The 17,267-nt window shown below is 36.3% G+C and overlaps 4 protein-coding genes and 1 long non-coding RNA gene across 5 annotated transcripts; 3 read left to right on the top strand and 2 right to left on the bottom strand.

The window, feature by feature from the left end:
- Positions 1-48: 48 nt before the first annotated feature.
- On the bottom strand, positions 49-6,842 carry LOC121736209. Its single transcript, XM_042127298.1, has 3 exons — positions 6,832-6,842; positions 1,362-1,790; positions 49-436 (listed from the first exon to the last, which is right to left on the bottom strand). Exons 2-3 carry the CDS (start codon positions 1,661-1,663, stop codon positions 49-51), a joined length of 690 nt encoding a protein of 229 aa, XP_041983232.1. The 5' UTR covers positions 1,664-1,790; positions 6,832-6,842.
- Positions 2,242-5,171, top strand: LOC121736208. Its single transcript, XM_042127297.1, has 2 exons — positions 2,242-2,521; positions 4,615-5,171. The coding sequence occupies exons 1-2, from the start codon at positions 2,347-2,349 to the stop codon at positions 5,169-5,171; spliced, it is 732 nt and encodes a 243-aa protein (XP_041983231.1). The 5' UTR covers positions 2,242-2,346.
- LOC121736207 lies at positions 6,649-9,117 on the top strand. Its single transcript, XM_042127296.1, has 3 exons — positions 6,649-6,901; positions 7,222-8,776; positions 9,101-9,117. Exons 1-3 carry the CDS (start codon positions 6,770-6,772, stop codon positions 9,115-9,117), a joined length of 1,704 nt encoding a protein of 567 aa, XP_041983230.1. The 5' UTR covers positions 6,649-6,769.
- Positions 9,118-10,711: 1,594 nt separating this feature from the next.
- Positions 10,712-11,970, top strand: LOC121735859 (piggyBac transposable element-derived protein 4-like). The gene is made up of 2 exons (XM_042126824.1): positions 10,712-11,742; positions 11,778-11,970. The coding sequence occupies exon 1, from the start codon at positions 10,712-10,714 to the stop codon at positions 11,690-11,692; it is 981 nt and encodes a 326-aa protein (XP_041982758.1). The 3' UTR covers positions 11,693-11,742; positions 11,778-11,970.
- A 406-nt stretch (positions 11,971-12,376) lies between these two features.
- On the bottom strand, positions 12,377-12,788 carry LOC121735860. The gene is made up of 2 exons (XR_006036928.1): positions 12,640-12,788; positions 12,377-12,431 (listed from the first exon to the last, which is right to left on the bottom strand). It is a non-coding gene; the product is annotated as an uncharacterized LOC121735860 (long non-coding RNA).
- Between the last annotated feature and the right edge of the window lie 4,479 nt (positions 12,789-17,267).

Below are 17,267 nucleotides of genomic sequence, written 5' to 3'. Positions count from 1 at the left end.
AATACAATTTTCCTTCGGTAGCTCGAGCTCACCATTTAAAATTGATGATCACAATGAACATTTCTTGAAAATGTGAGAGTCACAGTCTTTTCCGTAGCTACGAATATCAACATATGTAAAGCAGTACTCCGAATCTGCTACAGCCATTAATACTACTGAAGCATAGCCTTTATAATTATGGTACATCGACCCAAGAGGATTAATAATTCGTATGTGCTTCCCGTCAACTGCACCTAAGCAGTGCGGAAAGTTGGCCCTTTGTTCTAATTTTAAGGCAATCGATTCCCACATTTCTTTTTTAGGTATAGGTATACATTCAGATTTCATAATAGACCACATAGCTTGGCACACTTCTTTTACTATAATGCTTATGGTTGAGATGCCAAGTCTGTATTCGCAGTTCATATCTGTAAAAATATGACCACTTGCTAGGTATCTGAAACAATATAATTAAAATTATTTATATTATTACAGGTAAAGAAGTGATAAAGCGGTGGGGAAACGTTCGTGATTCATTTAAAAAATCTTGTAAAAAACAAAAGGACGTTACGAAATCAGGTGCTGGTGCTTCAAATGTAAAAAAATATGTTTTCAATGATCAGCTACAATTTCTCAACAAAGTTTTTAAGGAACGTCCCACTACTGATAGTCTGACACAGGAAATAGAAGATCCTCAAACAATGGAAGGAGATACACCAGAGATTGAAAACAAAAAAGAACAATTGGAAAAATTTTAAAAACCCGATAAAGAACTGGGATCTCGTAAACGGCAAGCAAAGGTGGATCCAATAGAATTGAAAATGTTGAAAAAAATGGAAATAGAACCAGATAGACATTTGTGTTTTTTCAAAGGAATTATTCCATCCCTAAAAACTTTTACTGACGATGAAGTTATACAATTCCAGTTGGGAGTAATGGAATTAATGTCGAAAATTAGAAAGCAGAGATGCTCGGTACAGTACCACAGAAACCACCCTGATACGACTCACCATTCACAACCAATACATCAAACATTTCGTCCCCAGTTGCCTGTTTCATTTCAAAATATACCTCCACAATCTCACTTTTCACAAACTATTGTTCCACCATCATCACTACCGTACCAAATTGTAGGTACCACTAAATGTATCACCAATACAATCAACTGTACCATCACAACAATTGCCTCCGACTTCTCCAACGACTTTTGCGGCCCAGTTTTATCGTGTTTACGGCGAAGAATTGTCAAACACTCCATCTCCATATTCAATAAATTCTTCTACAATTGATTCCATTGATTTCGCGGATGAAAATATGTTGTAACAAAATAATATTTTTTTCAATAAATATAAAAATTAAAAAAATAATTGATTTTTACTTACCGAATTGTAACGGCTAACATTTCGACAGGCTGAATGCAGTTTCTCATTTTTGTGTCCTGACGTTGCAAAGAGTTCTTCAAACGGTTATGTAATTCGTCAAAAGAAGTTATAGACATTCTAAAGTACTTGAAAAACCTGTCTTCATGTACTCGTAGATCTGGGAATAATGTATAGAATGCACCTAATTCTTCTCTTTTCATATTAATTGGATGAACCCAATAATTTCTTGATTTTTCTTTCCGGCGCAGATATTTTCGTCTTCGATATAAAAGCCACATTGCAATTATTTGTTCACGGTCCATCTTTGAAAGTATGAACGAGACTGTACTCTTGTCGGCTCTCTGCCGCCATCAACCGGGATATGTGAGCTCAATGTGTTACCGGACAGTCGGCATCGGCTAGCCGGCAACCGGGACATATGAAAAGGCACTAAGGATTGTAAGTTATCACGACGAAAAAGGACGGAACCTTAGTACTTATCATGAAATGCTGTTTCCTAAACAGTGTAACAGAAAAGAAGAGATGTTCCAAGTATCCTCCGGTGGATGGCAGAAAATTCGCAGTTTTTAAATATTTACGAAAAATTAATAATACCGGCTTACTTCATATAAATAAGCCCATTGCATGATTGGTACAAAAGTGTTTAAGGGGAGACTGGACACTAACATTTTTTTCTGTTTTAAAACTTCATATTGCACAAATGGAAAATTATCGTAAAATGATATTTGAATTCTCGTAATGTTTTTAAAAACCTGTCTAAGGGCGCTTTTAGTGTCACGCGGATTTGCTCACGCACGCGGGATTGGCCCGCATGCGTAGCATCCGCAAAGAACAATTTCATATAGGTATCTATTGTAAAGCGTGATAAAGGCGCTGTGCGGGGCGTCACCCCGGTGCGGGGTATCCGCATGCGTAAGCGCTGCCTACAACTTCAGTGCCCATTTTAGAGTCGAGCGGGGCGCACGCGCCGTATTGTACTACCGAAATGAAAATCGATACAGAACGAGTAATCATTGAAGTTCATCTGCGGCCCGTTTTGTGGGATAAACGCAATGAATTATACAAAAACAGGGACGCGAGGGAGGCTGCATGGAGAGATATTTTGAAGGAATTGGCACCTAACTACGAAAATTTGAGCGAAGAGGAAAGAAAAGTGGCGGGTATGTGTTTGGTTCATTATTTTATTTATACAAGCATCATTACTTTATTAATATAAGCATAATTATTTAATTCACAAATAACATCAAAAACCTTCTAAAACCTTTTGAGTTTAGTTAATTAATTATATATCGGTGTTGCCAGGAGACTTTTCCTTCATTGATAAAGTAATCTGCAAATATATCTCTGATATTACTTGCCGACGTATTACTACTTTCAGTCTGCTGCCTGGGTAGTGGTCCCGTAAAACCATTTGTGACAAATGTATGGCTGACCATGTAGCCATCCCGTTTCCTTATGAAATTGTGAAGTACACATGCCGCCTTGACTATTAATTGTGCTAGATCTAACTTGACAGTCATGGATCTGTGAAATATTCTAAATTTATTTGACATAATTCCAAAAGTGCATTCTATGTACCTTCTAGCTCTGGACAGACGGTAATTAAATATTTTCTTTTTGTAAGGTAAATTATCACGAGCATAAGGCCGCATCACATGTGATGATAAACCAAATGCCTCATCTCCCACTATCACGAACGGCAACTTTGCTCTTACACTAGATGGATAAGCTACTTCGGGGCAAATAATAGGCAACTCTTGCGGGTCAGGGATACCCAACGTGTTACTTTCCAGTTTCGTATACAATTGACTCCTTCTAAAGATGGTTGAATCGGCGTTGCTTCCACTGGTACCGACATTAATATATGTAAAATTATAATCAGCATCACACATTGCGAGGAGCACTACAGAATAATATTTCTTATAATTAAAATATAGTGATCCACTGTGCGGCGGCCGAATCACTCTTATATGTTTTCCATCAATAGCACCCAAGCAATTAGGAAAATTTGTATATGTGAGAAATCCCTCTGCGATTTCTTTCCATTTGATCCCATTAAGCTGTGGAATACATTCAGACTTTAGTTCAATCCATATTATGTAACAAACTTGTCTTACTATTTCGCTAATTGTTGCAATTCCAATCATATAGGAATAGTGTAGATCAGTGAATGTATTACCAGTTGCCAAATATCTGAAAACAAAAACAATATATTAATAATATGATAACATAATATATTAATAATGCTGACATCAGACATAAGACAGCATGCACCGCTCGAATTTTACTTCAGAAGAAAAATAAATACCCTTAAGGTGAAAGGGCACGGAAGTAGCTAGCGCTAGAAGTTTTTAATTCGTTTTAACTACAGTACTATAGCTACGTTAGATTTCTATGATTTGCCGAAAATGTTATCATAGGGGGGTATTTATGCAGTTATGATTTCATATGAAAAGTTCGAAGTATAGTTATGTATCTCATATCTGCTAAAAGTGGCCACTTTTAGCAGATTTGAGACACATAACTATGCTGTAAATATTTTATAAGAAATCTTCTTTGTATAAATTAACCCCTATGGTAAAATTTCCGGCAAATGAAAGGAATCTAATAAATATATATAATATAATATAATAAAATATCGTTTATTTCAAGTCCTCCTTCATGAAGGTTGACAGATGCAAATAAAGAAAATTTTTGTTAAAACAATTAAAAACTTACAGCGCTAGTGACTTCCGGAAGTTTTCACCTTAATTTTGATGATGGCAAATTTTACTGTAACAAATAAAAAAAATTCCCGATTCAATCCGGTGTTTTTCCAAAAATCCTTAAATGAAGTTCTAATTATTTTTGTAAAAAATGAATTATTTCCATTCAGTAAAATTTGCCATCATCAATATTATGGGTACTTTTCCTTCAACTGCGGCCTTATTTTTCCACTCTGTATAGGTATATATATATTGCTTGATTTATCTAATGCTTCATGAGACAGTGTAAAGTTGACAACATGTGTGAATTAATGAGGGCCTTTAATCGAATGCAGTTAAATTTCCAACTAATATCAGATTGTACACACGGCCACAGATCAAGCTTCCCAAAACCAGTATAAACAGGACTCATGCGTTGTTTATTATCGTAGACGACTCGCCGCCCGGCGAGGCCCTAGCAAGTTCCGTTTATTGGTACTGGTTTTGGGTAACTTGATCTGAAACTGTGTGTACTTTTGCCACTTACTTATTATATTTTGTCATTTCAGACAAGAAAATACAACAACGCTGGCGAACAGCAAGGGACACTTACCAGAAAGACAAGATATCTGAAAAAAATCAGCCATCCGGCTCTGGGAGTAAGAAGAAGAAATATTCTTACTATGACATTTTGACTTTCTTAGACAGAACAACGGAAACTGCTGGAGAAGAGTCACTCTGTGAAGAAATGTCTGAACAAAGTAATTTAGAAACACCTAATGAGTCCACGCAACCAGGTACTTCACGTCAAGAAAGTTCTCAACTAACATCACAACGTAATTTAGAAACACGTAATGAGTCCACGCAACCAGATACTTCACGTCAAGAAAGTTCTCACCCAACATCAAAACAAAAACAAGTAAAATCTAAAAAGCAAGCACCATCTGAATTTGAGGCACAGTTATTAGAATGCTTAAAGTCTAATCAACTGGAGCTAGAAAGTGAGGATTTGGCTTTCTTTCAGTCTCTGCAGCCTTCATTAAAAAGATTCACTAGATATCAAAAACTAATGTTCAGAACAAAAGTGTTAAATATAGTTATCAAGATTACCAAACCAATAGTATAATCCAGGATACTTCGAGTCTTAACGACAATGCTATTAGTTCTGCTGCAGTGAATGACAATGAAACTCTTATTTCGACTGAAAGCGGCTTGTTTAATATCACGTCTTATGACGTAATTTATACCCCAGCAACAACATCATCTACAGGCGAAAGAAATGTCAACGCTCAGGATACAAATTTACAAAGAAATGAATGATGTAAAATTTGATTTTTTAATTTATGAATAAAACTCTTTTTATTAAAATGAGTACGATTAACTTTTTTTCTCCAGTTTCTCTCTAATTGTTTGTTTAGTCATATGAGTGCGGTTGTACACACGGCACAGATCAAGTTACTCAAATCCAGTATAAGCGGGACTCCGACGGGTTACCTAAGTATGATAATACGCAAGGCGCGAGTTCCATTTATGCTGGTTTTGGGTAACTTGATCTGTGGCCATGTGTACTTTATCAGATAAAAAAAAGGATTGTGTATGTAGGTTGAACGTACCAATCCCAAACCAATTAAGGACTTTTTTTGACTTTAAATTACTGTCATGTGCAAACCTATAACTTTTATCTATATTATAATAAGTAGCGTGTGATGAAAGGTAGGAATGATTCCACTTTAATGGTGACATTTTATGAGTGAAATAATATTATTTTATGAAATTTCAACAATTAATAACCAATGACGCGTTACTTTACGATATTTCAAACAAAAAATCATTATTATACCGTTTATTTAGACTGGATAATTACTAGAACATGTGTTGTATGATGTCTCAATAGTTGACCACGATGGTCAACTACCGAAAAAATCATTGATTTGATTTTTGTTTAACATTTTTGCAGTTGACCAGAGTACATGACAAAATTTTTTTTTTGCACATGTAAATAACAATGCTCAAAAAAAACCCAAAGCTCGGCGGAAATGAAATGTATCACAAATTATAACGATTAATGAGTTATTAAATACTGCATAGTTTGAATCCTCGAAATATTTTTCTAAAAGTGTGAAATTGCTATTCGAAACTGGTAGGGGTGACATTAGTGGTTTCTAGTAAAATGGTATTAAATCATTGAAAAGGGTGTTTAAGCATACTAATTATCCAGTTAGAAAAGTTAATATTAATTCAAATAACTTCGTCCCGTACAATAGTCTCATACGGGCGGCGGCGGCTACCTGATAAAGTACGAGAATACATGACGGTAAGCCTGTTTTTAGAGGTCTTTGCGGTAAGTACCTATAAGAGTGAGTGAAATAGCAAGTCATCTGCTATTTCACTCACTCTTATAGGTTCGGGTATTCTCGTACTTTATCAGGTAGTCGCCGCCGCCCGTATGCAAGTCATCTGCTATTTCACTCACTCTTATAGGTTCATGTATTCTCGTACTTCAGGTAGCCGCCGCCGCCCGTATGAGACCATTTTACGTCTCGCTCACGTTTATTATGTGAGTGATACAGGATACTTATGATGCGCAGTCTTCCGTTGTACTTCGTTAGATCTGTGCGTTTTTTGTATCGTCAAACCGGCTTTGGTTTATACTTCATTCTGTTAACTACGACTTTGGCACGATTTTTGACTACGACAAGCATTGCGATTGGTTATTGTTTAAAGATGGCTAGATGTGTTACGTGTGATCGATCATTATACCGTGGTGTTCGGAGACACGTTCTTACGCATCATTTTTTTGATTCCCGGAGAGATTTCGTTGAGCGCATTTTCCAGAACTTGCAACCGCTACAGGAGGTAAGTCAATCTTATGTATAGTATGATAGATATAAGCAAAACTGTATATATGATAGATAGATATACGCTATTACTTAAATACAGACATTAAACAAGTAACAAAATACAGCAACATTATTACATTACGTTAGTGTGGGCTAAGGCAGCCTTTCGACGGCTTTCTTCTAGATAACCAGTATTATAATACTTATGTAAATGTGCATGTAGCTGAGGCACTGTCTTCACATTCTATAACCTAAGATTTCGTGACCGTATTAACCGGAGACCGGAGTTTATTGTTAGTGAAAGTAGTTAAGTAACGAAATGTTTGTTTGTTTCAGCTTGCATTTGATGGAACGAGGTCGATATGCCATCCTTGTTGGCATAGAATTGAGCAATCCTTACATCAGCGACCACGTACTCCACCTATACGTCAAGTGTCACCGAGTCGTGCAGCAATCCAAGTTCCGGGTTTCACTAGAGCGGCAAACACTTCCCGTCGCTGTATGATGGAGAGTTGTAATAATGTGCAACTCCGGCAAATGCCTAATTCAATTAAGGTATTTTTGCTCAGTTATTACCACCTGTACATACCCCCACTTGCGAGGATTTGCGAAAATCATCTTCGAAATACTGCATTGGAAGACATGTCTCAGAGTGTGTCTCATGCTCAAACTGATTTTAATAGTGGAAGTTTCGGAGACATTGTACGTATGTATACATTAGCACTAGAAAACAGATGCAAATTGAATTTTAACAATTTGGATGAAATAACAGCAGAAGATTTACATTTTTGGACTGGCTTGAACCATGAAGAGTTCAATAGCTTATTTGATCAATTACCGACTTTGTCCCGCAGATCTTTTTCTGCTCGAGAGGATCTAGGTATATATTTAGCTAAAATAAGAACGGGTGAACCCAGTATACGACTGGCAACGCTTTTTAATAAATCAAGACAAAGTATAGACAGAAAAATTAAATTGGCGAGACAGTGCCTTAACAATGATTTTGTTCCATTACATTTAGGGCTAGATCACATTAGCAGATCAGAAATAGTCGAAAGAAACCGAATTCTTCCCAACTACATCTTTGGGGATGACCTTTGGACAAAAGCATTAATAATATGTGACGGAGGTTACATTTTCATACAAAAAAGCTCTAACTTCTTCTTCCAAAGAGAATGCTACAGTCTTCATAAATACACAAATCTAATCAAGCCTTTTATGTTGGTCTGCGGTGATGGACATATTTTAGATGTCGCAGGTCCATACGCAGCCACTGCCTCAGATGCTGTAATCATGCGGCACATTTTGGAAAATCCTGATGGCCCACCTGAGGAGGCACCAATTAATTATTATCTTGAACAAGGTGATACGTTCATTGTTGATAGAGGTTTCCGGGATGTTATTCCTCTGCTTGAGTCGTGCGGCTATACAGTCCATATGCCCCCAACGAAAAGGCGCGGTGAAACACAATTAACATGTGAAGAAGCCAATAAATCTAGATTGGTGACCTTGTGTAGATGGGTTGTTGAAACAATAAATGGAAGGTTCAAGCGTGACTTCAAAATGTTTAGATACCGGGTATTTAATACAGCTTTACCTACCGTAATGATGGATTACAGAATAGCTGCAGCACTAATAAACGCGTTTCAACAGCCCTACGAAGATAGCCAATATACAGAACAGTTTATAGAAACCATAAACAGGAACATGAATAGGCCCAATCTTTTGGCTGACTATGTTGTTGAGCGCAACTTAAATCGCCAACGAGCAACCTTTGTGCGCTTGGAAGTTAATGACCAGACATTCGAAGATTTCCCCAGACTGACACAAGAAGAACTAATATTGTTTGCCGTGGGAACATATCATTGCAAAATAGCACGTTCCTATTGCAGTGAGCACATAAAACGAACAGGTGTTTATGAAATTGAAGCTTACAGAGATCCAGTACTTATGACATTGAATGGTGAAGAAGGAGCATTGATAAGATGCCGAATTCAATCTAGGCACGTTAGAAGTAGAATTTACTACACATATATATTGTATAAAAATGAAAATAGTAGATACGCTATTTTAGAACACTATTGTACATGTATTCACGGAAAGAGGACATTGGGCAGCTGTGCTCATGTGATGAGTATTATATATTACTTGAGCTGGGCCAGATTTCAAAATGACTTTATTCATCCTGGACACACATTGGATTATGTAATTCTAGATTTAGAAAATGAATAATGTTTAAAATAATAAAATGATCCATGTAACTAACTTTCTGTGTTTTCTTTTCTTTTAATGTAAGAGGAATTTCACAAAGTAGAAAAATATTTAAGGATGACCATATGTTATTCATTATTAAACATCTATTTTAACGATTCAATATCCTTTTACTAAAAAGGGTAATATGACCCCTGCAGATCTTCGAATAGCAATTTGACACCTAAAAAAATATATTTCGGTGATGCCCCCTATGCAGTAATTAATTACTCATTATAACCAGTTATTTCAGATATATTTCATTCGCGCCGGGCCTGGGTTAATTTTCCATAATATGTGAGCATTGTCCTTTACACATGACAGTAATTTGAAGTCAAAAAAGTCCTTTACTGGTTTGGGATTGGTACGTTTATCCTACCTGTTCAAATCCCTTTCCACTAAATCATAGCAGGAAATTAAATATTTAAAATTTTAAACTTACCTTAATGTAATAGTGAGCCTCTCAATCGGTTGTATTGTAATCCTTCGTAAACTGCTTTTTTGTAGCTTATTCTCAATTTTACACAACAGTTCATCAAAAGAACGAATGGACATTCGAAAGTAATTTTTAAATTTACGTTCATTATTTTGTAGTTTTCCAAAGTGTGTAACAAACGCCCCAGCAAGAAGCCTATTTTCAAGAAAGGGATCAACATGTACTCTTGTCTTCTTGTTTCGTCGTTTGTAAAGTATGTAAGCGACAGATATTCTTTTGACATTGATCATTTTTGAACACGTCTATACCGTTACGCAGCCCGTAGAAAACTGAAACTCATGCTGCGTATGATCCGCAGCGTGAAATTTTACGCATGCGGTCCAATCCCGCGTGCGTGAGCAAATCCGCGTGACACTAAAAGCGCCCTAACGCGACGCCACGCGGATCGATTTGGACGCGAAAAAATCATCCCTGCTAGATGTATAGGAGATGGTAGCATAAAAAAATATATTTATTTTTATACCATTTTGTCGGCAATATTAATATGTGTATTTATGCCGAATTATGACTTTATATAGGCCCTATAGTCTTTGAGCAAAACTACGGACAGACGGACGAACAGACAGGCAGACTGAAACTATAAGGGTTCCTTATTGACTAAGGAACCCTAAAAATTATGCAAGATGTCTAAATATTATACAAATTATAACCTTTATATTGTTTTAATTTTATTTAACTTAAGTATAGAAACAGGAACTTTTCCAAAAATATGGAAGGTGGCGGCTGTATTTCCTATACATAAAAGCGGCACAAAATCTAACCCCTCCAATTACCGCCCTATCTCTCTTTTGTCCAATATATCCAAACTCCTAGAACGTATAATAAACAAAAGATTGGTGTCGTTTCTAGAAAGGAATAACATAATCTCGGATAATCAATTCGGTTTCAGACAGGGAAAATCCACAGAAGATGCTGTGACTTTACTTACAAACTCAGTTGTTAATAATCTCGATAATGGGCATAAATGCATTGGAGTCTTCCTCGATCTTGCCAAGGCATTCGGCTCTCTTTCGATCCCTATTTTATTAACCCCTCGTCTGTCGGACGCCATCTAATGGCGTATTTAAAAACAGGCGTGCGATGGGGGTTGTCGTTAAAACCAGAATAGAAGAATACTGGAGTACCACCGCTAACATATTCTGCACCCCCGGTTTTGGCAAACACATGTCTATCAACAGATTTCTGCTTATAAGTAAACTTTTACATTTTGCCAACAACGAAGACATGTGTTCGCCAGGACTGGATGTTTCCGAGGCCAGACTTTTTAAAATCAAACCAGTACTGTCACATCTTAATAATAAGTTTCAGTCATTATATAAGATGGCACAAAATATTGCTCTCGACGAATCTCTTTTGCAGTGGAAAGGTTGGTTAGACATTAACCAATTGGTTCCCAATAAAGCTGCTGTTATGGGGATTAAATCTTATGAGATTTGTGAATCTCAAACTGGCTATTTATGGCGTTTTGAGATTCAGGCTCATAAGAAATCCCCACAACAACAGCCGGAAGAGCCATTAAACGCATCCACGCCTTCAATTGTCTTAAGACTTACACATGGTCTTGAGAATAAAGGATACACATTGTGGATGGACAATTTTTACAATTCTCCAAGTCTTGCTCGGCGTCTTAAGGCTTCGGGAATCCATTGTGTTGGAACCCTACGAACAAATCGCCAATTTGTTCCGCGGGCTCTGCATGATCTAACAAAGAGGAACATGCGCAAGAGTCAGATCACTGGCCTTACATCTGGAGACGTCGATGTCATGGTATGGAAAGATGTTAACCGAGTAGCTATGATCTCTACATACCATGGCAATGCTGTAAAACAAGTCCGAGAGTCCACCAAACCCATCCTGATATTAGATTATAATATCATGATGGGTGGGGTGGATAAAAAAGATCAAATGCTCGCAATGTACCCCATTGAACGAAAACGAACGAGGGTGTGGTATAAAAAATTATTTAGAAGATTATTAAATGTGTCAGTTTTAAATTCGTTTATAATTCACCGTCATTCGTCCACTCTTACCCATAGGAACTTCCGTATAAAACTTAGTTGAATCCCTTCTTTCTAAACATTCCTGTACCGCTTCACTTATACCTGCTCCTCATTCTGTTGCACAGAGTACTTTTTTATAATATGTAATTCTGTTGTGACCACACAGAACGTACCTGTCCATCTTACTCACCGCATAACCGAGTATCCCTTACAGAATAGCTATCGCAAGCGGCGGTTGTGCAAAGTGTGTAAGAAACGGGTTCACACGTACTGTGTTGGTTGCGATAAAGCAGTTTGCTTAGATCCTTGTTTCCACCGTTTACATACATAATTTATTTTACGTAATATATTTTACAAATATATATTATATACATATCAATTTTTATATTCATATATTAATATATTCATCTGTCTTGTGTCTTTATACATAATTTATTATTTACGTAATATATTTCACAAAACCATATATACATATTATTTTTTATATTCATATTATATATTATATTCATCTATCTTGTGTCTTTATTATATCTATATGCCACACCCTCGTTTGTTTACGTTCGACTTTATATCAAAATTTTGCAATTTTTGTGCCGGCAAATTTTAAAATTTTACAATATTTTTTTACCCCACTGCGTCATTTTGATATACCTACCTAGTATCACTCTCACGCCTAAGACGAATCTAAAGGTACCTCTCAACCTCAAATCCGACAAGCCGTTTAGGCTCTAGAGCTTGCCAAAGAAAAAAAAATCGGTTGTCTGTAAAGTCGGTTTACTGACGATAGTTGAACGTGACAACTACCTTTGTTGAGTTGAACTTCATAATCTTTTATAAGTAAATTTAGTTCCGCGATTTGATAACAGATGTCGCTGTTAGGCCTCTAGATCGCGCTATCGCTTACCCGACAACATTTGGTATATGTAATTCAATGGAATAAATTCTCGTCTTCTCGCTGACACTCACTGGTTGTTTTATTTATTATTATTACCGCGCTCTCGCTTGCACTTCAAGCCTTAAATGGAACGCCTTTAGAGCTGTCAGCGAGGTAACGCCGCATGAACTGTCATGTTTTTCAGGCGCGCGAATTATAAGACGTTATCACGTCAATATATTAAACCTCCTCCTTTTTTGGAAGTTGGTTAAAAACAATCCTCCTTCTGATGCAGTCGGGTAAAATAAATTTCATTTCATTAATTTTCATCTTTGTGCATATAAAATATTAAAATGTGACAGTATTGTATTGATGTGGCGTATCCATACTATGCGTGCATTGCCTACCATATGATTGCTACTTTTTGTAGTGAAATTGTTGGTTTTTAATGTTCATTTATAAAATGATTTTGTATGGCAGTACGCCTTTTTTCGCATTTTTTAACTTGTAAATATCTTCAAATTGTAGAATTTAAATTTATATTACAAAAACATACAACAGAGTTAGCTTCGTGATACAAAATCTGAAACCAGTTTTTTAACGGTTATTTTCAAGTGCTTAGTTTTTTGTTTGTATATTGAAAAATAAACATCTCTGAAAGCTGAAACTTTGTTTGAGATTAGTTTATAAACCAAACTATACAATGAGTGTGTATTTTTTGCCACTGGACTCACAGTGTTCTTGGAATTAAAGTATCAAAACAGACTGTTTTTTTGTGTTACGCTCGGGTCGCCCTAAGAAGGCCAGTGATTGTAAAGCTTGTATTATTAAAAAATTGTATGAAAACGTGTTGGTTTTTAATAAAATATTGTAAAACTGTATATTCTTTTGTAAATGAAATAAAATAATTTTGAATGAATGGTTTATTTTTTAAATAACATACGAAATATTGGCGTGTATTGACTTTCACCTACTTACACCTTAGGATTAACAAAATATTGTAGGGTAAAATAATATTAAATTATATAAATTATGTTAGTGTATATCATACAGATTCTAACAACATAAACTGAATATATATATTTCATACAAAATTAGGGAGTTTTCGTCATTTTAATGCGACGGGGCGCTATTTCCAGTCCTAGGCCGAAATCTGTCTGACAGTTACGCCCGAAGATGTAATTTTAAATTTTGACGTATGAGGGGTTAAAAAAGCTAGAATGCTACGGCATAAGAGGCAATCAATTACATTGGTTCGAAAGTTATCTGTCGAATAGAAGTCAACTCATTCAAATTAGCGGAGTTAAAAGTAACATGTGTTCTGTTCAATATGGCATACCACAAGGAAGCATCCTGGGTCCCTCGCTTTTTCTTCTTTATATTAATGATATATCAAGCCTATCTCTTAAAAACTCAAAACTTCAATGTTACGCAGATGACACAGCCATTATTTTTTATGATGAAACATGGGAGCAAGTCCGCAAGAGAGCTGAAGATGGCATGGCTGCTCTATATAACTGGTTAAACTTTAATCTCTTCTCCCTTAATACTTCCAAAACCATTTTAGGATGTTATTGATACGTCGGCATCTGATCTCCAAGAATCATCAACTTCAACAGCATTGCTACATTTGGAAAACAAACGTCTCACAAAGCTACTACAAAACAAAAAAAAAAAACCGTCAATAGACTAATAAAGTTACGAGCTGCGCGGGAGTCAAGACGAAGGCTGTTGAAAAAGACAGCAAATTTAGAAAATATTTTAAGTGAAGTAAAATGCAGCATGAAGCTGAAAGACGAAGAACTAGATTTATTATCAAACATTGAGTGCGACAACAAGGATTTCTTAAAATAAGATGAAGAAAAAAACAGAGCATCGAAAGTTATGTTCTAAATAAATATTTAAACACTCAAATATTTCTGAATTAAGTGAGCACGTGAGTGAACAAGGTCCATTTGATAACCACTTAGTACTATTAATAAAGGCATTTTTTTCTTTATTTAAAGGCTTGTGTCGAAAACGACAATGCCAAAATAAAAGCAATTTCTTTTAGATACCTTGAAGTGAGACTTCACTATCTCATGAAGTCTGTGTCACAAAAAAGTGAGTGTATAAGAAGCCTTCACACCAAATTGGTTTTGTTTAAGGGACAATAGGGTCTGTTTTTATTAATAAATAAGCAATTGATTGTGTATTTTACATTTTGTTTCATTTTCTACCTTTTTTCCTTATGTTATAATAATCAGTTTGTTTCTATCCTTTGAGTATGGAACCCTACAAATTGAAATTACATTTGATACATACAGATACACTATGACTCAGCATTTTTTAAATGTTTTTTTGAAGGTTCCATACAAAAAACGACATTTATGTCTATTTTTGCTTTATGTTAGTACGGAACCCTTCGTGCGCACAGCGCGAGTCCAGCTCGCATCTAATAATTTGCCGATTTTTTAATTTAATACGAGCAATCCGGTCATCTAAGCAGGAACTAAGCTTTTCTTGGGCCCTTTTTAAAACAATTCCTTGAGCCGAAAATCTCATATCCTTAAAATCTGTTTTTTCTAATACCTAAATTAAGACTATTTTCGGTCAAATAGCTTGTTATATTTTAATAAGTTTTATAATGAAAGTAGATATTTAATCATCGATATTTCTTACTATTTCTATATTCGTTCTAAGGATAATAATATTATGTTGTTTGAGACAATAGAAAATGTAATAATTTTTCCTTAAAGATAATATGAAAAACCTTTGCATATCTTTTGGGAATAAGTTCTAGGATTGCAACATTGGCAGTAACGTGTTGACTATGCAACATAAATTTTGCATAGTCAACACGTTACGTCACGGGACCGCCGCGCCGCGCCGCACTCACCCTTAAGTCTAGGTACTTAAGGGTTCTTGTTTGTTATGATTTATGTAATTCAGTACTTAGTTTATTGTTTTTAGAATACTAAATTATTGTAACTTAACTATTTTTGACTAAATTAGATGGTAGTTTTAATATTTAAATTTGATATCCCAAGGCTACGTTCGCTTCACTTGGAGTGGGGGTGGATGGGTAAAAATTGTGTATAAATACCCCAAGAGCGCAGTATGATGCGAATTTTGACGGAAGAACAATTGTAAGAGGAATCTCTGCCCGAAAGTATACCACTGTATAATATTGTAGAATAAATGTATTTGAAAGTCATCATGTAGTTTCTTATCACTAGCGAGTTCTTATCGCTAGATGTGCGAGCGCAGACCGCCGCGTTCGGTCACCTTGCCGCTACAGTCGAAAATTCACCTTCGTACGTTGAACCCGTGTCACTTGCTGCCTCGCCGCGACCTTTATTTCTTACGCGATCTTAGTATTTTTGGGCCGCGTTAGTATTGATATGTGGTATTAATAGACTATAATCCTTATATCTTTCTCCTTCTTAATATATGGTGTGGTTAAAAATGTGAACTGTATACGCATATTAAATGTGTAATCACTAATAAACTAAAGTTTTTGTGAATTGTGTTAAGTTATTGACTCTGACTAACACTCGTCTTCACTGTCCCGGTGTGAGTGAAAGTGACGGTGACAAAAATGTGACGCGCCGGGCGCAACGTGCTCCGGAGGCGCGCGATTACGCGGACGTGACGGATCCGACACGACAACGTCGACGAACTTTAAAATCAAAGTTCCACCATTTTCTCCCGACGCGATGACCTGGAGTTGTTCGCGATGATCGAAGGTCAGTTTAACGTACAGAAAATAACGGACGACCACATAATATTCACGGACGTGGTCACAAATTTAGGTATTCACTACGCCAAGTCGGTCAAAGATATTATAGTGGCACCTCCTTCAACGGACCGCTACGAGAAAATAAAACTAGAATTAATTAAAAGACTTTCTGCGTCCTACGAAAAAAAAGTAAAACAGCTGCTGATTCACGAGGAGCTTGGCGACCGGAAACCGTCTCAATTTCTACGCCATCTACACCACCGTGGTGGACATTCCGTGTCAGATAATTTATTGAACTCTATATGGACTAAGCGGCTTTCTCACAATATCCAGACCGTTAGTTTTAATCTATAAGTAATGCAGATATGCAGATAATAAGGACACAGAGACTCTAAATTCTCTGGCAGAAGGTGCCACGAAAGAATGGAAGGGATGGTCGCATGTAATCTGACAATTTACTTAATAACTAGCTACTAAGACTAATACGTATACTAAGTTTCAGTTAACGAACCATGCCCAATGCTAATTTCAGTTTTTTTTCAGTATTGGATAGATGTATTTCAAAGCGAAATTAAAAAAGAAAGTTGCCGAACAATTGAATACACTAATATAATTCTATGAATCAATCGATCGATTGGAAGTGCCGAATGTGTACTATGGAAACTCTTTTATTAGCTCGCATTCGTGCTGCCGAAAATCGCACAGGAGGTGGCCCTAGTGACGCTACTCCTCTAATAGATGTAGAATTATTTTTTTAAAATTTGCTTGGGATGGACTATAGGAGCGGGCTCCCAACTGGATCCTTTTCCTGGTGTAAGTGTCTTTATTTTTTTAGATCAATTTTTGTCAGGTTCATTTTTTAGCTTTTATCTAACTCTATTGGTATTGTGCTAGCGCCCGATCAAGTACCTACACCAGAGCTGTCACCAGTGCATGACACAAGATGCTGAATAATTAGAACCTGCACCTGCACCAGAAAGATCTAGTCGACGACGACGTAGCAGGCGACAGGCAATGACCCAACAAATGGCTAGAGAAACT

Source organism: Aricia agestis, chromosome 18, assembly GCF_905147365.1.
Source record: "Aricia agestis chromosome 18, ilAriAges1.1, whole genome shotgun sequence".
Lineage (NCBI taxonomy): Eukaryota > Metazoa > Arthropoda > Insecta > Lepidoptera > Lycaenidae > Aricia > Aricia agestis.
This window is presented reverse-complemented; position numbering and strand designations above follow the sequence as displayed.